Raw genomic sequence first — 26416 nt, forward strand, 5'->3', positions numbered from 1 at the left:
TCCTGAGTACGGCGATACCAGATGTGTGACACTTTTTTGCAGCCTAGATGCGCAAAGGTGCCCAAATTCCTTTTAGGAGGGCATTTTTAGACATTTGGATACCAGACTTCTTCTCACGCTTTGGGGCCCCTAGAATGCCAGAGCAGTATAAATACCCCACATGTGACCCCATTTTGGAAAGAAGACACCCCAAGGTATTCAATGAGGGGCATGGCGAGTTCATAGAAATTTTTTTTTTTTGGCACAAGTTAGCGGAAATTGATATTTTTAATTTTTTTCTCACAAAGTCTCCCGTTCCGCTAACTTGGGACAAAAAATTCAATCTTTCATGGACTCAATATGCCCCTCACGGAATACCTGGGGGTGTCTTCTTTCCGAAATGGGGTCACATGTGGGGTATTTATACTGCCCTGGCATTCTAGGGGCCCTAAAGCGTGAGAAGAAGTCTGGAATATAAATGTCTAAAAAATTTTACGCATTTGGATTCCGTGAGGGGTATGGTGAGTTCATGTGAGATTTTATTTTTTGACACAAGTTAGTGGAATATGAGACTTTGTAAGAAATAAAAAAAAATTTTTGCTAACTTGGGCCAAAAAAATATCTGAATGGAGCCTTACAGAGGGGGGGGGGGGATCAATGACAGGGGGGTGATCAATGACAGGGGGGGTGATCAATGACAGGGGGGTGATCAGGGAGTCTATATGGGGTGATCACCACAGTCATTGATCACGCCCCTGTAAGGCTTCATTCAGACGTCCGGATGCGTTTTGCGGATCCGATCCATCTATCAGTGCATCCGTAAAAATCATGCGGACATCTGAATGGAGTTTTACAGGGGGGTAATCAATGACAGGGGGGTGATCAGGGAGTCTATATGGAGTGATCACCACAGTCATTGATCATGCCCCTGTAAGGCTTCATTCAGACGTCCGGATGCGTTTTGCGGATCGGATCCATCTATCAGTGCATCCGTAAAAATCATGCGGACATCTGAATGGAGCTTTACAGGGGGGTGATCAATGACAGGGGGGTGATCAGGGAGTCTATATGGGGTGATCACCACAGTCATTGATCATGCCCCTGTAAGGCTTCATTCAGACGTCCGGATGCGTTTTGCGGATCGGATCCATCTATCAGTGCATCCGTAAAAATCATGCGGACATCTGAATGGAGCTTTACAGGGGGGTGATCAATGACAGGGGGGTGATCAGGGAGTCTATATGGGGTGATCACCACAGTCATTGATCATGCCCCTGTAAGGCTTCATTCAGACGTCCGGATGCGTTTTGCGGATCGGATCCATCTATCAGTGCATCCGTAAAAATCATGCGGACATCTGAATGGAGCTTTACAGGGGGGTGATCAGGGAGTCTATATGGGGTGATCACCACAGTCATTGATCATGCCCCTGTAAGGCTTCATTCAGACGTCCGGATGCGTTTTGAGGATCGGATCCATCTATCAGTGCATCCGTAAAAATCATGCGGACATCTGAATGGAGCTTTACAGGGGGGTGATCAGGGAGTCTATATGGGGTGATCACCACAGTCATTGATCATGCCCCTGTAAGGCTTCATTCAGACGTCCGGATGCGTTTTGCGGATCGGATCCATCTATCAGTGCATCCGTAAAAATCATGAGGACATCTGAATGGAGCTTTACAGGGGGGTGATCAGGGAGTCTATATGGGGTGATCACCACAGTCATTGATCATGCCCCTGTAAGGCTTCATTCAGACGTCCGGATGCGTTTTGAGGATCGGATCCATCTATCAGTGCATCCGTAAAAATCATGAGGACATCTGAATGGAGCTTTACAGGGGGGTGATCAGGGAGTCTATATGGGGTGATCACCACAGTCATTGATCATGCCCCTGTAAGGCTTCATTCAGACGTCCGGATGCGTTTTGAGGATCGGATCCATCTATCAGTGCATCCGTAAAAATCATGCGGACGTCTGAATGGAGCTTTACAGGGGGTTGATCAATGACAGGGGTGTAATCAATGACAGGGGGGGTGATCAGGGAGTCTATATGGGGTGATAACCACAGTCATTGATCACGCCCCTGTAAGGCTTCATTCAGACGTCCGGATGCGTTTTGCGGATCTGATCCATCTATCAGTGGATCCGTAAAAATCATGCGGACATCTGAATGGAGCTTTACAGGGGGGTAATCAATGACAGGGGGGTGATCAATGACAGGGGGGTGATCAGGGAGTCTATATGGGGTGATCAGGGGTGATCAGGGGCTAATAAGGGGTTAATAAGTGACGGGGGGGGGGGGGGTAGTGTAGTGTAGTGGTGCTTGGTGGGACTTTACTGAGCTACCTGTGTCCTCTGGTGGTCGATCCAAACAAATGGGACCACCAGAGGACCAGGTAGCAGGTATAATAGACGCTGTTATCAAAACAGCGTCTAATATACCTGTTAGGGGTTAAAAAAAACACATCTCCAGCCTGCCAGCGAACGATCGCCGCTGGCAGGCTGGAGATCAACTCTCTTACCTTCCCTTCCTGTGAGCGCGCGCGCCTGTGTGCGCGCGTTCACAGGAAATCTCGCCCATCGCGAGATGACGCATATATGCGTGACTCTGCGCAGGGCTGCCACCTCCGGAACGCGATCCTGCGTTAGGCGGTCCGGAGGTGGTTAAAGGGGTTCTCCAAGAAAATGAAAATTGGATTCTTATCCTGAATACAGCCGATAAGATCTTCAGCTGAAGTAGAGTGGAAGTGGAAGTAGAGTTCATAAGGAGACATGAAGTACAGAGAGGAGGGTGGGGTGTGAATTATGAGCAGTCTGTCCTGTCCATCCTCTCTGTACTTCATGTCTCCTCATGAACTCCATTCCTACAGAGATTCGGCTGAAGATCCTATCAGCTGTATTCATAATCCCTGACAAGCAGAGCAGAGAGGAGGCTGTGGCAACTCTGTAGCTCAGTGTTGTGAAGGAACTTGCCCTCCTATGTGACTGACAGGTTTTGTGTGTATTAATAGGACGGCAGCCATTTTTTTTCTCCTAATGATTGTTTCCTAGACAAAACGAATCATAACTAATGAAAAGGTATTTGGGAATATATTTATAATAAATATTTAAGTATTTCCATTTTCTTAATTCTGGGAGAACCCCATTAACCTGCCAAATCATGCTGCTTACCATAATGGAGCAGAATTACTAATCCTGTCTAAAATGTAGAAGTGTAAACTTAGGCTGTCTCTGCTGGACATTTTTGTCTAATTTTATATCACCTAATACTTGGCTTAGTTTGTAACAGAATTTTGTGCCCAAATTTTTGCCCACAATGGCACATAATATTCTGTGGGGATGTCGGAGATAGCAGAGTACAAGAGCTCAGCTATCTATAGCAGTCCCATAAAGTTGAAAGGAGTGGTGGACAAGCATGTCTGCAGCTCCATTCAAACAGAGAACATGGACTAAATGATTTTGGGGGCCCCAGCGGCCAGACTCCTGTTGATCAGACACTTTCCCCGTATCCTGTGGACAGGGGATAAGTTGCTGTGATGGGACAACCACTTTAAGCCACACCCTATTCTATCCTCTGTGGGTGAGGCGCAATGGATTATTCTTTTTGGCTCACTTTCATAAATGTCTAAAATGAGATGCAAATTATGCAAGAAGCCACAAATGTGTATATAGAGGCCAATATCTTTTTTGGTGGAACTATCGATTATATAGAGGGCAATTTGACAAAGTAAAGATCGTAGGTAGCAAGACATGGACCAATAAAATGAGCTAAATTTGACAATGCAGTTAAAAATTTCTTAAAACATTTATTTATGTAAAAACTTTACTATACTTATTATGGAATAATCTTCATACAGTGTTGGACTGGAGTGCCTAGAGCCCACCAGTAAAATTTATTCTGGTGGTCCAATGAACAGCTGCATGCAAATATTACCTGCCCCCACAGCGGCAGACAGCAGCAAGATGCTACAAGATGACCGAATATGGGGGTCTCTGCAAGAACTTAAAGGGTTTCTATCACTTCGTTTCACCTATTTAGCTTTCAGACACTAGCGATCCGCTAGTGTCTGCTCTATCTAACCATCCTAATATAAGAGCTTATTGTCCTGCCGTTTAGCTAAAAAAAATAACTTATATAGATATGCAAATGAGCCTCTAGGTGCTATGGGGGCGTGATTAGCACCTAGAGGCTCCGTCTACCTTAACAAACTGCCGCCGCCCAGCGCGTCCCTCCAGCCCGCCCATCTCCTCCGGAATGCGATGCTCCTCGTATTCGGCGCATGCGCAGTGAATGTCTGATCGCTTCCCTGCTCAGACATCTCCACTGCGCCTGCGCCGATGACGTCATAGTGCTCCGAGGAACAGGCGCAGTGGAGATGTCTGAGCAGGGAAGCGATCAGACATTCACTGCGCATGCGCAGAACAGAGACGCGCACGGAGAGGATCGCTTCAGCTGGAGATGGGCGGGCTGGAGGGACGCGCTGGGCGGCGGCAGTTTGTTAAGGTAGACGGAGCCTCTAGGTGCTAATCACGCCCCCATAGCACCTAGAGGCTCATTTGCATATCTATATAAGTTATTTTTTTAGCTAAACGGCAGGACAATAAGCTCTTATATTAGGATGGTTAGATAAAGCAGACACTAGCGGATCGCTAGTGTCTGAAAGCTAAATAGGTGAAACAAAGTGATAGAAACCCTTTAAAAAGGTCGGTCATAGGGGAAAGAGGATACTGGCTGTCCTGTCTCTGTACCTAGAGGTCATTTTAACCTCCTGATGCGTCTATAATAATAAATGGGGATGAGCGAATCTACTCCGGATGAAACACCTGAAGTCGATTCGCATAAAACTTCGTTCTATTACTGTTCAGAGCAGGAGCTCCGTACAGTATTAGAATGTATTGGCTCCGATGACCTCAAGTTATTGCTTGGAACCGAACCAGAGTTTGGGAAATGTTTTTTTTACAGTACAAATTAAATTAATAAAGTTATTGCGCAAAGTCTCATCAGAGCCAATACATTCTAATACTGTACGGAGCTCCTGCTCCGCACAGTATTAGAACGAAGTTTTATGCAAATCAACTTCGGATGTTTCATCCGAAGTCTAATCGCTCATCCCTAATAATAAACCGAGCAGTTTGTTAAGCAATCTACCCAGTTTATTATATTGATATAGTTTGGTTGAAAAGCTGTGCTAGGGAATTGGGGGCCCACCGAGGGATTCATCTTTTCCCCTGTGGGCCAGCCAGAGCCTGTCTTCATATATACATAAAACTAACAATCAAGCTGTAAACCAGCAGAAACTAAAGGGTGTATTAGACAGCCTGATAGCTAGCAGAGGACACCGCTGCAATTACATGCAGCGATGTTCTCCGTAGCATGGGAAGGAGTGATCGCTATGCCATCGCTCCTCCCCATGCAGGACAGCAGTGTGCAGGCGGCAGATTGCTATTACACAGCACGATCTGCTGCAGGCAAATCCAGATCTTTCACAATGCTGAAAGATCTCAATTGCCTGATGAATGAGCGTTTGAACGAGTGTTAGCAATTATTGGGGTTATATATACACCTTTAAGACAATACTTTTTGAGAGTCAACTTTTAGAAGAGAGAAGATCTGAGTTCACAACCACAACAATGCTATCTAAAAGTGCCTTCAGTGTTATCTGCAAAGCACTGAGCTGGATTCATGCGAGATGACTACTTCAGTGCGTTATCTATTTCAGAAACTGATTTATAGGTATCTATTTTAAAGTCAGTCAAGCGAATAAGCTAATCACAGGTCGCAAATATAGTTTCACAGAAGACTGAGTGAATAAAGGTTAAATCACAGAACAAAACTAAACGTCTGCTCAAAATACTGAACTACCGGTATATTTCAAGTTTAAAAAAAAAAACCTACTGACTGCAATGACAAGTATCTCATTGATGTCTGCTGAGGCGATCATAAAGCAGTATGATAACTGCACACAGAAAGATTATATTTTCAGCTGGTTCAATAAGGTTTCAATATGGCTCTCTGTATCAACATTAATCCATATTAAAATGTAAAATCAACCATAAAAAGGGGGAAGCAATAGAAAAAAAAATATATGCATAAAAAAAAAATCTGGAGTCTGCCTATTAAAAAAATAAAAATAAAATGAACCACATCTTGACCGCATGTTTCATTGTATAAGGCCTCATGCACACAGCCGTGCCTGTATTGCGGCCTGCAATGAGCAGGTCTGCAATATACGGGCACCAGCCATGTACACACCGTATTACTGATGCAGGCCCATTCGCTTGAATGTGTCCGCAATCGGGGAGACGCATAGCGGAGCAGAGGCATGAATCGGAAGCGGAAGGAAGCACTATGGAGTGCTTCGGTGGGTTCTCTGTCCGTGCCCCCGCACCGCAAAAAAGGTAGCGGAATATCGGATGTGGATCCTTTTCAAGTGAATGGGTTCACATCTGCAGAAAGTAGCCACACGGTCGGTGCCCGTGCATTGTGGACTACAATTTGCGGTCCGCAGCATGGGCAAGGCCGGCACACGGTCGTGTGCATGAGGCGCAACACTGACTAATTGATTAAAAAGGGACCACCACCGAGTCACCTACATTCTCCATAACAATAATTAAGCACAAAATAATGTAATACGCCAAGTCAGTCAGTATTAAGTAGCGCAAAATTTGACCAAAAAAATAATAATATTACAACCTCTCTCTGCACATGTGAATACTGAGTTAGTTCCCACTCTTTTGCTAAATGAACTCTTCAGGCTCCGTCTAGTTTCAAGACCAGCAACAAATTTTTGACTAAATTAAAATCTAGACTTCAGAACAATCATACTGATGTTTTAAACCACTCCCAAAACACAGATCTGTGGCTGACAGCAGCAGATTCCCCCTCATGATTTCTGCAGGTACATTGAAGGGTATGTGAATGCCGCAGCCACCCCTTGAGTTTACAGAAGGTGAAGGAGTGTTTTATTGATGCGTCTATTGGCGCCTATGGAAAAGATACATTTTTTTCCCAATTTATTTTCAGACTTTTTAGCTTCACTATAGCCAAGATGCCTATATTCAGGATCTTTTTTCTCTCCTTAATAGTGGCAAGTGGTTAAGCAATTGAGAAACAGCCGGTTTGTATGCAGTAATTCCCACGTAGATCACTTTGCAGATATTTATGGTTATTTAAAGGGAATCGGTCACCAGGATCTTGGACTTTTTATGAGTAGTTCTGCAAATAAGGATTCTAGAGCGTTATTTTTTATTTCCCACAGCCCTTTGTTCACCCGGTGTCAGCATTCAAAGCTGCACTGAAATACACTGTTGGGACTGCATAAGTCCTATTATACAGTACAGTGGTCCAGACTGTATTTCAGTGCAGCTTTGACCCTTGGGTTGTGGGGGGCAGTAGGAGAACAAAAAATAGTGATCTGGATTCCTTATCTGCACTACTACTCATGTATAATAAAGATTCCCTTTAATTAAATCCAACGTCACTCCATGCTGTTACACAAAAAAACATATAGTAAGCACCAAACAATTAAAAACTCTGGGTTTTCCTTGAAAGGATTTGAATTTAATTTACCTGAACGGCACTGTAATATAACGTCTTGGCGTCCTCATCAGTCTTGTCTGACATCAGCCATGCCTTCAGCAAATACTCATAGAAACTATCTCCTAGTCCTCCTACAGATACATGGTCTAAAAGACAAAACACAGATATAAATAGCAGCCTTTTTTTAAAAATATGAAAACATACAATATTTCCAGTACTTCTCAACACAGACATGAGGGAGGCCCATCATCTAAGACCGCCATACTTAAAGGGGCACGCCATGATTTAACACTTCTGTAGGAGCAGCACTGCAGTAACCGGCTCTGTCCATATCACAATTAAAGGAGCTGGGGGGGTTTGGGGTGTCCATACCGCGGATCTGGAAAAAACAGGAGCCGCTCGTGTGCCTTCCGCAATTTGCGGAACGAAACGGGCGGCACATTGTAGAAATGCCTATTCTTGTCCGCAAAATGGACAAGAATAGGAAATGTTTTTTTTTTTTTTGCGGGGCCACGGAACGGAGCAATGGATGCTGAATAGTTTCGCATCCGAGCCGCAACCCAAACAACAGCCGTGTACATGAGGCCTTACTTGCATGACCAATTACTTTGCCATCTAAGGTTACTGTATCCTTCTCTGCGCAGGTGCTGAATCGGTTGCGGTCTATCGCCAGCACTGATTCCATCTCACCTCCATACTGTATATCTGTATTATAGGTGGTTGTCTTCCCCTATTGATACTTCATTCTGAGACTGTATATGCGCTCTTATTTCAGACCTATTGAGGATCTCTTCCCATAAGACATTGGCAGTTTGCCTTTTGGGACTCCAGGCTTACCCAATGCTAAAGTAAAACTATCTAAGGCTACTTTCACACTGTTGTTTCTGGGTCCGCTTGTGAGATCCGTTCAGGGCTCTCACAAGCGGCCCAAAACGGATCAGTTCAGCCCCAATGCATTCTGAATGCATAAGGATCCGTTCAGAATGCATCAATTTGGCTGCGTTTGGTCTCAGTTGCGTTTTTTAGACGATCACTAAAACACAACTTGCAGCCGTTTTGGTGACCATCGGACGATGCGGAGCCAAACTGATCCGTCCTGACTTACAATGGGGACGGATCCGTTTTTCACTGACAATATGGTGCAATTGAAAACAGATTTGTCCCCCATTGACTTTCAATTTAAGTCAAGATGGATCCGTTTTGACTTAAGAGTTTTTTGTTTTTTTTTATGAATAATGCAAACGGATCCGTTATGAACAGATACAAGCGTTTGCATTATCGGTGCGGATCCGTCTGTGCAGATACAAGACAGATCCGCACCGAACGCAGGTGTGAAAGTAGCCTTAAGTACATTTTGTTGGCAGCAAAGAGTGGTACTGTTTTTAAGTGGCAATGTGTCACCTTTAGCTTTTAAGCTGTCATTGACAGCTCACATTTGAACGAATGGAGGCTATCTGATCTGATTCCTCTGAAGCTCTTCAGAAGCCCTGGCTTACCTCCTCCAACTCGCCAGACTTTCAATAAGGTTTTAATCTGTAGTATGATTATTTCTATTCACCCTTATATTTACTGCCAATTTTTTTTTTTACTAAATGTCTTTCCAGTTTCTTAGGGATACCAAGTTAAGACTCTGTGCTCTTGATAGGCTGCCTGTGATTTTATTGAAGCAATGTATTAAATATTTTGTATATGTATTTTATTAGCTCATGTTCACGCGTTTATATTTTATTGTCTTTTTGTTTCTTCTATTTTGTCGCTACTTTTTTCCCACCTCTCATTTCTTTCATTAATTTTTTCATAGTCCCTTGGCAAGGGAATAGTTGTATTGTATTTTTTGTACTTGTTGTTCCTGCTTTAAACCCAATACATACTCTTGGAAACATAAAGAGAACTAATCAGCTTTCCTAACATGTCTAAATACTCGACTCCAATAAAATATATTTTTTATTTTTTAGAACTGGACACTGCGCCGTTCCTTTGTTATTCCATCTAAAAACATAAATAAATTGATATCTGTGTGCTACCAGTATGGGGTGGGTCCCTACACAGTATGATATAGTCAGAAATGAGTGGCAGCCCGCCCCACCTCTTGACAAGAACAATGTTAATGTCCACTGATCAACTTATTCAGAAGTTTCAAGGAGAAAAAACTGAGGAACAACATAATGCAAAGTTAGGAGAAAACAAATGTTCCAAAATTATTTCATATGGAATAAAAGTATTTACCAGATAGGTGAAAGAGCATGTTTAGGTGTTCTCCTAGAATTCACTTTGAGGTGACCTCCTATCAGCCTAAAATGGAGATCGTAGAGGGGGATATCCCATCTGGTAGCCTTCTCTTAAGTTGGCCCTACACCTTAGATATATAATGGCAGAACATCTAATATGTATGGTGGGCCTCCCAACATTCCCATGGCTGCAGATGTCAGGGGAGTAAAAAAAAATGGGCAAATTAGATTTTAACTGCACAATCCTTTTGTACTCTGAGTTAAGGCACAGTCAGGAATCTGGCAGCAGCTTCTGCCCGCTCTTCCTTCTTGAGAACAAATGCTCGCTTGGCCAAGCAGGCATCTGTATGAGGGGTTTGGGAGTGATAACTGTCTACCAACAGTTATCTTATGTGAATGGCTGGCCGTAGTCTCTGGGGCAGAGAAAAGCAGTTGTCGCTCTGCAGGAATAGGCTGACCATTTATGTTACATGGTGTGGCTGCACACAGCTTTCTGCAACAGAATCACCTTGTCTGGGATTTCACGAGTCAGACCTATGGCAATCAGCAGAAAACTGGAGTGGTTGTGACTTGAAAAGAAGTGAGGTTTTTTAGACAACGTTGTAAGTGATGGCGACACCATCGAAGAGTGGAAGATCCAGAGATGCTGGTCAGCATCTGCTGATACTAGTTGGGATGCCGGAATTGTGTTACTAAAAAAATATATAAAGGCACAAACTTCTTTGCATTGAAAGAAAAGTCACAAACATATGCTTAACTTCTTCTGAGCAGACTTTGAAATGAAGGTTACCCATTGCGTGGTTCCTAATCTACATCCACCCACCATTTGGGATTAGCTGGATGAGAGCCTCATGAATGCAGAGCTTGCTTCACTTACAATGTGCTCTCCAGGATAGACGGTAAATGTGTTTTTAAACCACCCACACTGTGGTGAATATTATCAGCCATCTACAGACGCCTGCGGGAAAATTGTGTTCACCTGACAGGAGGTAGAATCAAGTATTCAAATGACACGAGAACAGTTCAGAACACAAATTACAAGGACTATACTGAAGCTTGAAGAAACGTCATGTCTGCGACCTAGAACAGTTTCCTTGGTGACTGCATACACTTGGACATGAGTGCCTAGTGTGCAGGCACCAGACATATTATGGAGCCTCAGGTGTTAGGTCACCATGTAAAACATATGCCAATCCAAAAACACTTATTCTAGATGAGGAGACTGGAGAAAGCCTCGTAACTTGTTAGAGGAACAAAGAATCTTTATTGGTCCCCTAGTTACTGGTCACAAGGCAGAAACATTTCTGCTGAGGCAATTACTATTAAAGATGTAGTTAAGAGAGACAACCAGTGCATAAAAGGCACAAAAGTTTGCTTTGTTAACGGCTGTGTACTTTTTATCCCCCTGTATTCTTGTGCTTTGTGCGACTCATTATCTAGGAGCACGTACAGCCAGAGTGGCTTCACAAGGTCTTGTTACTGTGTGAGATCATCATTCACGGCAAGCAGGATTTACAGGCTGGGAATCAAATGTTCTTTTCCTACCAAATACCACCAATGGCCAAGTCCGGACGTTTTAGAAACGATAAAATACGGTAGTTTATTCAAAACCCTCTACTACAAGGCAGATATTTTTGCAATTACATAAAATCTATTTAAGTTTATACGCAAATCTGTGTGACGTCATTTAGTTGCTAGCCTGGTGTTGACAGCAAGTGGAAAGTTTCTGACCCAGGTGCCAATTGTCAAAGTTAGGTCATCCTGGGTGTACACCAGGGAAGCCCAACCTGCGGCCCTCCAGCTGTTGCAAAACGACAACTCCCAGCATGCCTGGACAGCGTACAGCTTTCAGAGCATACTGGGAGTTGTAGTTTTGCAACAGCTGGAGAGCCTCAGGTTGAGCAACCCTGGTATACACAATAACGGAGAATCCATAAGTGGCGGCTACACAAACCATCCCATTCTGATGTATAAAGTGGACTTTTCAGTTGCAGAAATAGGTGCAATAAATCTGCAGTGTGCAAACTTGCCCTAAGGCCTCCTGCATACGTTGCGAAATACCGCAGTGTAGTACCATACCGGCAAAGTGTACGAGATTAACCAAATCTCATGTACACTTTACAGATTTTTTTTTTTCTGCACAGAAATTAAGCTGCAGTATAGATTTCTAGAACCGCAGCATGTCAATTACGTTTGCGGTTTTAGCTGCGGATTTCACGCTTTTCAAATGAAGGGCGAGATCAGCTGCAAAACCGTATCAAATCCAAACCAAAAGCAGCTATTACGCATTGCAGTTTTTTATTCGGTTTGGGTGCGGAAATGCACATAAAACCCACACAGAAATTACCGGTAGTTGTTGACCTTCACTCATGTGCAGGTGCCCTAATAGTCTAATGTTTACAGCAGCCAAAAGTAAGGAAGCCACATAAGACTCTGATGGCCACAGACTGGGGAAAATACTTCATGTAATGCTGAGTACCCGTTAATACTCCCCGTCTCTTACTGTGCTGTATTCATTATTCTCAGAATTTCCTATGACCTAAGATCTGCTGGTTTGTTGGCCCACATTTAGGAATGTGAGGGCATCTAGATTTTAGCATAAATTGTGCCGATTTCGAGAAATTATCGGCGTCTGGTATGAAAAGGGGGTGTGGCTTACTAGAAACTGGGTATGGCTTTGTGAGGAAAGAGGCATGGCCCAAGTTGGGCCATTATGCACCAAAATTCCTCCACAATTCTGCCGTAAAAAAAATCTCTCTCAAAGTTGGTATACAGTTAGAAAAAAGGGTCTATCCCTGCACCACATTTATCACCCAGCCTGAACCCCTGTGATAAATCTGGTGCAGGTCTAGACGGGCTGTCTACATTTACACCAGCTATACGATTAGTAAATCGAGACCTAGCCAATACAACAGAGTACACTGGATTACAGGAGCGCAGACGCTGGTAAACGTGGTGTATGTCTATAGAGCGTTAGGAAATAACAGGATTATAAATGCAGCTCTGGAAAACAACATACTATAAGCCTTGATGTAATTCAAGCTGAGTAAAAGATAAAAGCAAAGAATTAACTTATTATTCGCCTTTCTTTATATCTAGATCTAAAAGTGCAGAAAGACGTGCATACATTTCTAATATGAGCACAGGGATGAGGCCAGAAAGCTCAGACATAGCCATCTACAGCCTGAATTCCTTTCTTCTGTAAGATCACACAGGCAGCTTCAGTGACCACGAGTTTCAGACCACTGCTTCTCAGTAATATGAGGAAAGTAGCCTTAGACATCAGCACAGTCACAGAGTTCCACTACTTGTGATGTTACAATCCGGTATCTGCCTGCCCACTCCATGTTAAAGCACTAACAGCAAAAGCAATGCGATTTGTCCCCGCCATAAACAACCACCGACTTTCGGGGTCCTACCGCATCAGCCTGTGCTCCCTGTATGAACGCAGCAGAAGACACATGTGTATCTAGTCATCTCTATTGGACTGCCAGAGACAGCTGAGCACTTGTACTGGACTATTCCCAGCAGTCCCATAGAGCTGAATGCAGCTGCATTGCGCATGCGCGACTTAAAGAGGACCTTTCACCAGAATAAAGCATCTAAACTAACTATACAGACGTGGAGAGTGGCGCCCAGGGATCCCCCTGCACTTACTGTTATCCCCGGGCGCCGCTCCGTTCTCCGGTTATAGCCTCCGGTATGTTCATAGTTAGGCTCCACCCAGGGGAACCTGCCGGCATCTCCTTCTCCTATGCTGTAGCGCTGGCCAATCGCAGCGCTCAGCTCATAGCCTGGCTATGAGCTGAGCGCTGCGATTGGCCAGCGCTACAGCATAGGAGAAAAAGACGCCGGCAGGTTCCCCTGGGTGGAGCCTAAACTATGAAGATACTGGAGGCTATACCGGGCGAACGGAACGGCGCCCGGGGATAACAGTAAGTGCAGGGGGATCCCTGGGCGCCACTCTCCACGTCTGTATAGTTAGTTTAGATGCTTTATTCTGGTGAAAGGTCCTCTTTAAGGTTGATTTAAACATGCCGATTGCCCGGAAGTGTTCGCTCAGTAAAGGAGACCACTGCATTTACTGTACATGCAGTGATCACCTCCACAGTATGAGAACAAGCGGTCGCTATTGTGATCCCTTGTCCTCATACAGAATCATGGCTTATGAGCAGCAGATCACCGTTTAGACAGCACAATCTGCTCAGAAGCCATGATCGTGGTGGCTGCCCTCGCGACAGCATCACCAGATGAACAAACGAAAAGCCAGAATCGGGTGCTCGGCGACACATTTAGACGTCCAGATGATCGGGAAAGACCGCTTGAAGGAATGGTCGTTCCCAATAATCTGGACGATTATTGGTGCATCTAAATGCCCATTCTCATCCTCTGTCCTAGTAGATGACAGATGCTCCCCAAGGAACATTGGACCTAATTTATCAAAATGGCATGTGCTACGCCGGTGGCCCAGCCATCGCCACACCGCATGGCAGCATAAAAGTGCCATTTATGACTACAAAAGTTGCCATGACATTTGAAGAGTCACAAAACTGGGTTTTGATACTTTGTACCTAAAACAGGTATCTCAGGAAATGATAAATTGCCTGCAATATTATATGTAGTAAATAGGGCGGGTAATGTAGTCCGTGTACATATATGATTATTGCGGTGGTCAATTTACTGCCCACAGTGCTAACATACACACCACATTACTTTCTAATTAGCACTAATAAGGATGCATACTTACGCTGTCCCCATTGGCCACTGCTGGGATTCAGGTAGTTGGGATAAAGCCCTTGAGGTTTATCCAATCGACTTAACACTTTTCGAATATTCATCACCTAAAATAAGCATTGGTACTTGAGTATATTAACCAACAGTAGAGTCAAGCATTATGTAAGTAGATAGACCGTGCCAAGTAGAATACATATAGATTAGCTGCTATGTACATGGGGAACATTCAGCTTTTAGAATAGATTAGCCTTAGCGTTACATTTTACAATTATTTTTCTTAATGATACCTCTAGGGAAAGAACAGAACTGTCGATTAGGAAGGACTGTAAATCATGCCTAAGCATCCCAATACTACAACGCTGAATAAATGGTACAATATACAGCAATGGAGCTTTAGTTTCCCATCAATCTAGGACCTCATGCACAGAGTAGTATTAGGCTCCATTCACACATCCGCAATTCCATTCCGCATTTTGCGGAACCGAATTGCGGACCCATACATTTCTATGGGGCCGCACGATGAGCAGTCCCGATCCGGAATTGCGGACCCGCACTGCAATAGCGGACAAGAATAGGCATATTCTCTTAGTGCCGGCAATGTGCGGTCCGCAAAATGTGGAACGCACATTGCCGCTGTCCGTGTTTTGCGGATCCGTAAAACACACACGGATGTGTGAATGGACCCTTATAGTAACACTACTACTGCAATATGGAGCCCACAGATTTGTTTGGGATTTATCATCATGTCCTCAATTTTATGATTTTTCTGAATCGACACGATCTGACTGGAAGGGGCCATTCTAGTGTACGGAAAGAAATTTGAAGTCTGCAGTTTTGTTACATACACAGCAATAGCAGAACACTCAAGCTGCACTGCATTAAAAACCTGCCCTTCAATTGTGTGGGATCTGTTGGTCCGTGAAAATGGACAAAATAGGGCATGTAAAAAAATAAAATAAAAATAGCCATGTGAATAACCCCATAGACCACCACTGTTCTTAAAACAGACGCGCGCGGGCAGTTAAAAAAAATAAATAAAAACTGCTGTAACACGTCCTTATTCACTGTTGTGTGAACATAGCCTCCTAATACTAATTGTGTAATTAGATTTTTTTGTCACTATTGCTCCCTATGTGCTTCTCTTTCTGTCTTGTCTATGTGTGTAGCAGACTACAGTTCCCATCATGCATTGCTGATATCTATCCCAAGCTCCTCCCCCTGTATTCCCTCAGCTGCTCAAGAGCAAGCCTCTCCAATTAGTTCCCAGTTACCTCCAGTAACTCCTACTGCTGGAACTAGGCATGTGCGACCAGTAAGGTGAAGCTGAACTACAGCTGGTAAACCCTGGGCAGTATTGGCACAGAGGTGAGCAATTAAGTGAGAAACTACGGAAAAGATTTCATTACTATATATTAAAGGGGTCCAGGTGCAGGACCAGGAAGTGCTTGGGTCCTAGACTGCTGTGACCAACCACATTACCACAGTGAAGTACCATTCAAGCGGTTGTAATCGCTGAAGCCTGTGGCTTGAAACTATGTACTTTTTACATAATTTCAGTAGAAGTGAAGTCTTGTTTTCCAACTGGGGCAGGTACCATCTTGGATTGTGGGACAACATGGATACCGGCTTTTTCTAACTTCTATTTGGATTGTTTGGGGTATAACTCACTTGGGGCCTGATTACTGTCGCATGCACTTAGCACTTTATGTTTGGCCTTTTCTGCACAGAGAAATATACATATATACAGCCATTACTTCTATCCCTATGTATGTGTCATTTTCCTGCAATTTTAATATATGAGATTTTGTGTGCGATCTGGCATTTTTTTTATAGGTTATATAACTCTCAATCAGCTGTTTGAAGGAGATGCGGCGCTGGAAGACCATTGCATCCTACTTACTTTATACGCACAGTGCTACCCATTGTATAGTGGTTGTGCTTGGTAAGGTCATCAATATTTCACTCTTGGAAAAACAGCTAAAACAACAGTAGCCAATGTCCGTGCCGGGGATGTTCCAGGACAATTGATCAAAATGTTAATCTATAACAAGAACAGGAGAACTGCCAGAAGACGCGTATTACATCCTTTTTAGGGGAGGTGGAGTTACACCAGGCATGATGTCTGTAGGACTAGCTCTGCTGAATGTAATGATACCTTCACTTAGTGATCCGTTGCTTCATTCTGTAAAACTACTTTTACTCCATATGCTAATGAGCAGTCATGTGCACTGAGGGCGGGTCCAAGACACACTGTGCACCCTTACTCCTCCTCCTATATTTGCAAGGCCAGGTTCCTGAATAGAAGAACCTGGTAGAGGAAGCAGGTGGAGCAAGGGTGGGAGAGGGGGTGGTTTGGGCCCCCATTGTAGCACTGCAGGTATTGTACCTGCTTTAACAGTGAATTTCCTTGTGATGGATTTCCTTTAAGGTACAGGTAGTTTGAGACTAGCTTCTCTTCCTTTGTCCCCATGAAAACCTTTGCTGTTACAGTACTGCATGCATGACCTTCACTATTCACTCGAGGGACTCCAGCACCTGTGTCTGGTGAATGAGAGGATCCCAGGGGTCAGACCCTCACCGATCAGATATGTGAAGTTATTATGTAAATGTACACCCAATGTGATAAAGTACTAACCTTTTCAGCAAAAACTGGATTTCCAGATACTTCACTTAAATGTACAAACTCCAAGTGCAGGGTTCCAAACTCAGCCAAGATACTGCTGCCTCCAGATGCCCATGGCCAATTTCGACCGATGCCACTAAAGAAATCCAGGAGGAGGGATACAGTGAGAGGCAGATACAAAAGGTTTTAAACAGAAAATGTAGTAATCTCAAACCATTGCTCACATAAAATGTCATTATAGTTTTACACAAGTTGTAATAAAACACTATGGCAGCCTTATGTGAGGACTGCTTAACCTTTTGCATTTCATATGGACCTATAAAATAACTAGACAAACATCAACAAAGTATGCACAAATTCATATGCAGCAGGATATTTCTTCTTATATATGGTATATATAGTACATTTCAGAGGAAAATTGCCATGTTACATAGCTTAGCAGTATAAATTTGTTATGTGTAAAGGACATATTTTCTATATTATTGCTCTTTTAACTGGGCCCTAAAATCTGGACAGCTGCAACCTCTATGCAGCAGGTTTTACCCTACATTTATGAGCAGAGTGGCTTCTAAAGGGTGCCTACACATTAGATACTGAGCAAACCTACCAATTTCAGCGGGACCGGCCAACCATCTAATGTATATTGGGGTGACCTCCTGACTGATGTCCGGGGATAGAGGGAGACAAGCCACTGCCAGTACAGTATGACAGCGGCTTCCACTCTCTGTAAGAGGGATTGCATAACCAATATTTTTTACTAATTAAAATCAGATATGAATGCAAATGTGATTTATCATTGCATTCCACTGTATCTGTGTCCACAGGACACATACAATTGAAAGCGGGACATGCAGTGGTCCAGACAGTTGAGTACCCCTCTTCTATATGGTATCACACATCTTCTAGAGGGAATTGGCAAGAAAGAAAAGCCATAAACCATACAAAACAGATCTCTCCTAAAAGAAACAAGGCAGACTAGGGGGACCATTGGACTATTCTGGATAGTGACTGTAAAATAGCTGGTCTACCTGCAACCTCACTCCTTTCTATAAATGGAGGAGAATAAGACCAATGATCCATCCATGGAAATAAAACTAGAGGGCAGAAGAGCTCAATGGCATATATACCATACAGGGGTCCAGCCTGATGGTACTTACTTATCGGAAGCAATGCAGGGCCTTCATCTCAAGAGGAACTGCGTTACTAGCAAGTAGGTGAGGCGTAGTTTCAGGGGTCATCCAAAAAGGAGGTCATAAACATCGGCCCTCCTATCCTAGGTGACGACACCCAGCAGAAGTGTGCACATAGACAACAAGCAATGAAGTGACGTGAGGGCAGGGAAAACTCATATCCTTGGTTCTACTATGTCAAATAATTGAATGATGCCTAAAAAACAACTCCTATATGAGAGACAGAGAGAAATAAAAGACAAAGAAACTGAAAGAGGCGCACAGAGAGAAGATAGAGATGATGTGGAAAGCAATGCATGGTATAAACATCATACAAAACCAACTGCAACAAAACAATCAAACTTCTACCACTATCTGTAGCTGCAGGATCCAGTATCTTATCGCCCTATATTGTAAATGGCAGGCTATACAATGGTTCAGTTGTTGCCATTTAATAGCAATTTAGGGCTGTGCATTAAAATGGTTAGCGCTTTCTTGTGTATTAGACAATGGCTGGGAATCTAAGATAGAAAGAACAAGCTCTGCGCTTGCCACATGCACGCTGCTAAATAATTTCACAATGAGGGAGCAGCTTTGTACGAGAGCTCGATTGCAATGTTTTGCCATGGTTCAGCTCTTATAAACTCATTCTTACAGAACTGAGAAACGGGCCAATCTACATCACGTGAAATATTCAGAACAGCTTATTACTTACTACTTGTTGCTTTCCGTGCTGTTTATGGATTCTAGAAACCTCGAGAAAGCTTCAAATTCTAATCCCAAACTTACAGCCAAAACTACTTAATGAGGGATCATCTTTGATGATAAAGTTTGGCCACCCGAGCGAGTAGCATCTGCTGACTCAGCTCTGAACATTAAAATAACAGACGACGAGCGCCAAACAGATATTAACAAGTGATAAATCATTCAATCAGAGGTGGCACTCAGGACCTCGACAAGAGAGTCCAAGTTTCAGCAAATGCACCACCATAGTTGTATCCGGCAACAGCCTTGCTATGTCAGAGCTCATTTTGTAAATTGTATACTATGAGAAGAGCGGGCAATATTCCAGGAAAAGAAAAAAACATACTCATGCCTGAGTAGGAGGATGATGGGATAAAGAAGAAAAAAATGGTATTACTTACCCGTAATTTCATTTTACAGAGCCCATGACAGCACCACCGGAGAGAGGAAGATCCGCCCCACAGAGACAGGAAACCTGCAGGATAAAATGGGTGGACATTCTCCTCCCCTTCAGTGAGTTTTCCAAGTATCGGAGGAAGGCCGCCAACATATGTTAGACAATATTATATATATATATATATATATATATATGAGGAAGATGAAGAAAATGAGCAGCACTCCGGTCTTGTGGTAGAAAATAGGTGATATTTTATTCACACCCAAACGCAATGCAGCATTTCAGCCCTCTCAATGGAGCCTTTGTCAAGCTTTCTCCATTGAGAGGGCTGAAATGCTGCATTGCGTTTGGGTGTGAATAAAATATCACCTATTTTCTACCACAAGACCGGAGTGCTGCTCATTTTCTTCATCTTCCTATATTTACATTGCTCCCTGTCCAGGAGTATTTTGGGATTTGCACCTGGCACATCATTGGAGTGCTGCTGACCTTTCTTTTTTCTATATATATATATATATATATATATATATATATATATATATTTTTTTTTTTGCAACACCCGTGCAGTATAGAAGGACCACCAGCGAGGGAAACCCAGGGTGCTGTCATGGGCTCTGTAAAATCAAATTACCGGTAAGTAATACCATTTTCTTTCTATCGCCCATGACAGCACCACCGGAGATTTACTAGAGCAGGGGTAGGCAACCTCCGGCACTCCAGCTGTTGTGAAACTACAACTCCCAGCATGCATACTTCCTCTGCTCTTCTCAGAACTCTCACAGAAATAAATGGAGCACGCTGGGAATTGTAGTTTCACAACAGCTGGAGTGCCGAAGGTTGCTGATCCCTGTACTAGAGTAATCCCTAAGGGTGGGAAGTAGAGAGAAGTACCCCTTTACCAAAGGAAGAATCACCAGAAAAGTCCCACCTGTAGTACTTAAAAAAGGTGGAAGGAGAAGACCAGGTTGCTGCCCTACAAATTTTCTCGATTGGAACAGAGGACCTCTCAGCCCAGGAAGCAGCTACCGCCCTGGTCGAGTGGGCTTTCAGACCAACCGGGGGAGATAACCCCGAGGAAAGGTAGGATAAGGAAATGGCCGAAATGACCCACCTGAGAGCGGTGAAATTTGGTGGCGACTTTTGGAAGAAAAGCCGGGTCAGGACGGATAATGACTTTGTCCTTTAAAATTAAAGTGTACGGAGGGTTGATGGAGATGGCTTGGATCTCACCAATCCTGCGAGCAGAAGTTAAAGCTATCAAAATGGCTAGCTTCAGGGTTAGATGCTTAATTGAGATAGAATTAACGGGTTCAAAGGGGGGCCCAGATAAAAGCTTTCAACACCACTTCTAGACTCCAGGGGGGCTCTCGGAGCCACCACTAAGGAAGACCTCTCCATGGCCCTAAAAAACCTAGAAACAGGGCTCCCAGCTATGTTCTGGTTAAATAGAACGGACAGGGCAGAGACCTGAACTTTCAGGGTACTGACTGATAGACCTATTTCTAGACCCTTCTGAAGTAACTCGAGGATAGAATGCAGAGGAGCAACCGAAGGAATGTCCCCCAACTGGATATGGGCAAAATTTAGGAATTTGTGCCAAATTCTGCTATAAATCCCTACTGTAATTTCTTTTTTGCTTTTTAGCAGGGTAGAAATTAAAGCATTTGAGAACCCTTCCTTTTTTAATAGCCACCTCTCAAAATCCAGGCCGCTAAGTGTAGGCTGTCTACGGCTGGATGCATAACTGGTCCCTGGCTCAGAAGGCCCCGGACCGTCGGAAGCACCCAGGAATTGAAGACAGACATGGTCCGGAGCCCCGTGGGCCAGAAGGGGGCAATTAGGATTACTGTGGCCCGCTCTTCCCTGATTTTCCATAAAACCCGGGGAATCATGGGAAGAGGGCGGGAAGGCATAAGCCAGGCGGAATTTCCACTCCTGCGTCAGGGTGTCTATCCCACAGGGGGATCCTGCTTTGCTCAGGGAATAGAATTTTGGCACTTTCTTGTTTGAATGGGTAGAAAATAAGTCGATCTCTGGGATGCCCCAAAGATCTACTATTTTCTGAAAAACAATAGGGTCTAGGGACCATTCCCCCTGAGACAGGGTATGGCGGCTCAGGAAATCCACCTGTTTGTTTTCCACCCCTCTGATGTGTACTGCCGATATCGAGGTGTACATTCTCTCTGCCAGACTCAGAATGACATAGGCTTCTTCCATGAGGGCTCTGCATCTTGTCCCTCCCTGTCTGTTCAAATAGGAGACTACAGTCCTGTTGTGCGAAAGAATCCTTAAGGGAGGCCCTCATTGCAAGGCCGACCGCCATCAATTCTTTTAGATTGGAAGACTCTGCTTTTTGTAAGGGGTCCCAACGACCCTGGAAGGAAGTTCCCTGAATGTGGGCACCCCACCCCCAAGGACTTGCATCCGTGGTCAGGCAAACTAACCTGTCCGTCTTCCATGGGGTACCCTGGATAATATTCTCTGTATCCAGCCACCATGATAGCTTCTGTAGAGTTTGGACTGAGATCTTCAATTTTGTGTCTAAGAACCAGCTTCTCTTCCAAGCGGACAGGATCTCCCACTGTAAGGCTCTGGAGTGTAGCCGAGCCCACCTCACTCCCGGAATGCAGGATGTGAGGGAGCCGAGCACCGACATTGCTGCTCTTATTAAAGTAACTGGTCTTCGAGTCAGATTCCTGATTTTGTTTTGAACGACATCTACCTTCCTTGTAGGTAAAAAAGTTCTCTGGAGAGAGGAGTCCAATATTAAGTCCAGGAAGGTCTGCCTTCTTGATGGACGGAGTCTTGACTTCTCTTCGTTTACTATCCACCCTAATCTGTTTAGATTGGACCGGATTTCTGAAACTGCCGAATTGCAGGATTCTTCTGTCTGACCCACTACTAAGAAGTCGTCTAGGTAAGGGATAAAGAGAATATCCTTTTCCCTTATGTGGGCTGCCATTTCCGCCACCAACTTCGTAAACACCCTCGGGGCCATGGAAAGGCCAAAAGGGAGAGCCTGGAACTGAAAATGTTCTAGTTGACCTTTCAGATGGATGGCCACCCTTAGGAACCTCTGGTGCTCTATCGCAATGGGGACGTGGTAGTATGCGTCTTTTAGGTCGAGAACGGCCATGAAGCACTGAGGATATAGGAGGTTGATTGCTGAACGTAAAGTTTCCATCTTGAATCTTTTGGGTTGAAGAAAACGGTTTAAAGAGGACCTTTCACTAGTTTAAAAACTAAAAACTAACTATATCAGTGGACTCCCAGGCAATGAGCTGTGCGCTACGATTGGCCAGCGCTGCAGCAAGGGACAACCCTAATACAAAAACTCCGCCCAGTACAACAGAGGGAGCTGCAGACACCGGAGCCTATACCGGGCGAACGGAGCGGCGCCCAGACATACTAGTAAGTGCAGGGGGACCCCTGGGCGCCGCTCTGCCCACTGATATAGTTAGTTTTTAGTTTTTAAACTAGTGAAAGGTCCTTTTTAATTTTTTCAGATTTATGATGGTTCTGAAAGAACAGTCTGGTTTTCTGACCAAAAAAAAGTGGTGAGTAAAACCCTTTGCTGCCTTCTTTTATTACCGGGGTTAAAACTGATTTTTCTATTAGTTTTAACACCTCTCCCTCTATGACTGACTTCCCCAAGGCTGAAGAAGGATCTATGGTTGGTAAGAATCTGGCAGGAGGGGACTGAAGAAATTCTAATTTTAACCCATTGCCGATGGTATCTAAATGGTATCCACGGACTTAGGGAAATTTTTCTCCACTCTGCTAAGGACTTCAGTCGTCCTTCAGTCTGCCCCCTACCGGAGTTCTGGCGTCATTGCTGGTCTGGCTTTCTCTTATCCGAGGAGGACTGGTTAGAGAAAAAAATTCTGTTTTTCCTCTGACCTCTGAACCGGTCTTCCCTGGCCTTCTTATCCTGTTCCCTCTAAAAGGGACGAAAGGGCCGACAATCTATTTTTATAAGAAAAAGATCCCTGGAAACCAGGAAACCTTTTCTTTTTGTCTGCCGCCTTATCCAGCAAGTCGTCTAGGCTTGGACCAAAGAGGTATTCCCCCTCACATGGGACTCCATAAAGTTTTGATTTGGAAGCAATATCCCCACTCCAATTTTTTTGCCAAAGTGTTCTTCGCGCTGAGTTAGATAAAGCTGCCGATCTGGCTGCCAACCTAACAGAGTCAGCCGAGGCATCTGCCAGAAAGTCAGCTGCCTTCCTGATCGTAGGGAGGGAGGCCAAGATACCTTCCCAGGGGCACCTATTTTTTAACTGGGACTCTAGCTCACCTAACCATACAATAAGAGATCAGGCCGTGCAAGTGGAGGCTATGCTGGGCCTAAAGGAGGAGGTTGATGCCTCCCAAGCACCTTTAAGAAAGGCATCCGCCTTTTTATCCAGGGGGTCCTTCAATATTCCCGTGTCCTCGAATGGTAGGGCAGTCTTCCTAGAGACCTTGGATATAGCCACATCGATTCTAGGCACCTTATCCCAAGAGGCAGAATCTTCCTCCTTAAAAGGATATTTACGTTTAAGATTCTTAGAAATAAATACCCTCTTATTGGGTTTCTTCCGCTCTCCTTTTATTAAAGCGGATATATTTTTATGTACTGGAAAGGTACCGTGTTGTCTGGACTCCAACCCCCCAAACATAATATCCTGAATTGAGCGGGGTTCCCGAGTTTCCTCTATGCCCATAGTCGAGCAGATGGCTTTAAGGAGCTTTTCAGTGTCTTCTACCGGAAAACAGGGTCTCCCCCCTATTTCTTCTTCCCCAGAAGAGGTCTGCGATGAAACATCAGAGGGCCCAAACACCGAAGATGGGGCCTCTCCCTCATCTGACGAAGGGGGTTCTCTGGAGTACTCTCTACGCTTAGGCTTTTGCTGTTTTTGGGCAACCTGGAATGCGTTAACTTCTGAGTGTACTAACGCTTGTAGGCACTTGTAAAAAGATGGAGACTCCTCAGCCACCGTCCTATCTATACAGGGCTGGCACATCTTCTTATCCCTGAGAAATATGAATTACATAAGGTTGCAGAGCCATATTGTAAAAAACATAAAATAACGCACCGTCTAAGCTATAACCAACAGCTATGTCAGACGTTCATCTTACCAATCAGAGGATAACCCCACTCTGCATAAGGCACATTCCTTATTCTTCTTTTTTGACACTACTTTCTTGGGCCTAACTGGAGCAGGAAGGACAGTGGGCTCCTCAGACAGCTTGTCGTCTTCCATACCTGCAGGGTGGATGATCAGCTCAAGTCAGAAGGGAAGACACCAGCCGATAATCTCACGCTCTACTCATAGGGCGCCTGAAGATGACGTCACAGCCGGCGTCCTGAAGCCGGTGATGTGACTTTAGGAGCGCTCCACGGCATGCTCATTGCCGGAGCCGCTCCTCTTCCTCCCCCTGATGGCCGGCGTTCTTCTTTCGGCGTAACCACGATGCCGCCGTCTCCAGCACTCTCGCACACTGACCGCCCCCTCCGGAGCTCAGCTGTGCCTCTGCCTGCCCTCAGCGCACCACCGGATGCCGCCAACTTACCAGGGACTCGCAGGTTAGTGGGGAGCCACCAGAGGGAAGGAACCATGCACGTCGACGCTGCAGGCTTCCCATCAGAGACAGGAAACCACACTGAAGGGGAGGAGAATGTCCGCCCATTTTATCCTGCAGGTTTCCTGTCTCTGTGGGGCGGATCCTCCTCTCTCCGGTGGTGCTGTCATGGGCGATAGGAAAAAAAAAAATGGAGTCTCTCTTATTCAGCCACTTATATGAGGACATTAAATTGGATTGCTTCTATTATTCACATAAGACTCCTCAAATACGATTGACACTATTAAAGGGCATGGCTCATTGTAAGAGGGAAAAATAACTACAGGTGAAACTCGAAAAATTTGAATATTGTGCAAAGTTCATTTATTTCAGTGATGCAACTTAAAAGGTGAAACTAACATGAGATAGACTAATTACATGTAAAGCGAGATATTTCAAGCCTTTATTTGGTATAATTTGGATGATTATGTCTTACAGCTTATGAAACCCCAATGTCACAATTTTGAGGTACCCTTTGCTCAGGGTGTATGGATTAATTAGCTGACTAGAGTGACACTTTGAGCCTAGAATATTGCACCTTTCCATAATATTCAAGTTTTAAGCTGCATTAATGCAATTCCTTTTAAGTTGCATTACTGAAATAAATGGACTTTTGCAGGACATTCAAATTTTTCGAGTTTCACCTGTATATTGTGTGACAGCATTCACGCTCATCTTCTAGAACTCAATCACTGCTCTGGTCTTGCAAGCAATTAAAAACAGATACACAGTGCATATTTGAAAACTGGATTCGTTTTCCTTTTACAATTCATTTTATTTGCTGAAACGAATGGAGATCTTGCTTCCTTTAAAAGGGTTGTCTCATCTCGCTGGTACTAAGGCGAGATGAGACTTAAGATCCTTTTACTTGTACCGATCTGTCAGATTTTCGGGGAAGAGCATTTGTATAAACGCTGGTTCACGATAACCTGCCAGTGTATTGGTTACTGTCTCACCGGAAGCCAGCACTCATGCTGGAAATGGTCCAGAACCCATTACAGTCAATGGGTTCCAGTGGAGAACGGCAGTATCCGGCTAGGCCAGATATGGCGAACTCCGGCAGGCTGTTGTCGCTAGAGCAGTCTCCCGGATCAGTTAAATGAAGGTGTGAACCTATCCTTAAAGGTGCTGGCAAATGCTCATTTATCGGTTGATCGTGTTGTTCAGGCGACACATAAAATCATCTTTCCTGTGCAGAAAATCCTGGAGTATAAAACGACTCACTATTGCGCTGGAACTATGCTTTTCTATGGGGACAAGACACTGCTGTATCGATTGCTTATCCCTATACAGGGGAGGTGACGGCTGCATATACATCTCCACTTATTTCATTCCCAATAATCTTAAAGCTCATCAGTCTGTGTAAAAGGACCTCAAGTTCCAACCAAGTGATCG

At 44.3% G+C, this 26416-nt stretch overlaps 1 protein-coding gene across 1 annotated transcript in view; it reads right to left on the minus strand.

The window, feature by feature from the left end:
- MAN1A1 (mannosidase alpha class 1A member 1) overlaps window positions 1-26416 on the minus strand; it is a 244482-nt gene that overhangs the window by 51920 nt on the left and 166146 nt on the right. Inside the window, exons 6-8 of the mRNA XM_040428933.1 lie at window positions 17120-17243; window positions 14498-14591; window positions 7553-7668 (exon numbers count right to left, since the gene is read on the minus strand). Of these exons, the coding sequence (XP_040284867.1) occupies window positions 7553-7668; window positions 14498-14591; window positions 17120-17243 (334 nt within the window). The remainder of the gene's footprint in view (window positions 1-7552; window positions 7669-14497; window positions 14592-17119; window positions 17244-26416) is intronic.

This window comes from Bufo bufo, chromosome 4 (genome assembly GCF_905171765.1).
Source record: "Bufo bufo chromosome 4, aBufBuf1.1, whole genome shotgun sequence".
NCBI lineage: Eukaryota > Metazoa > Chordata > Amphibia > Anura > Bufonidae > Bufo > Bufo bufo.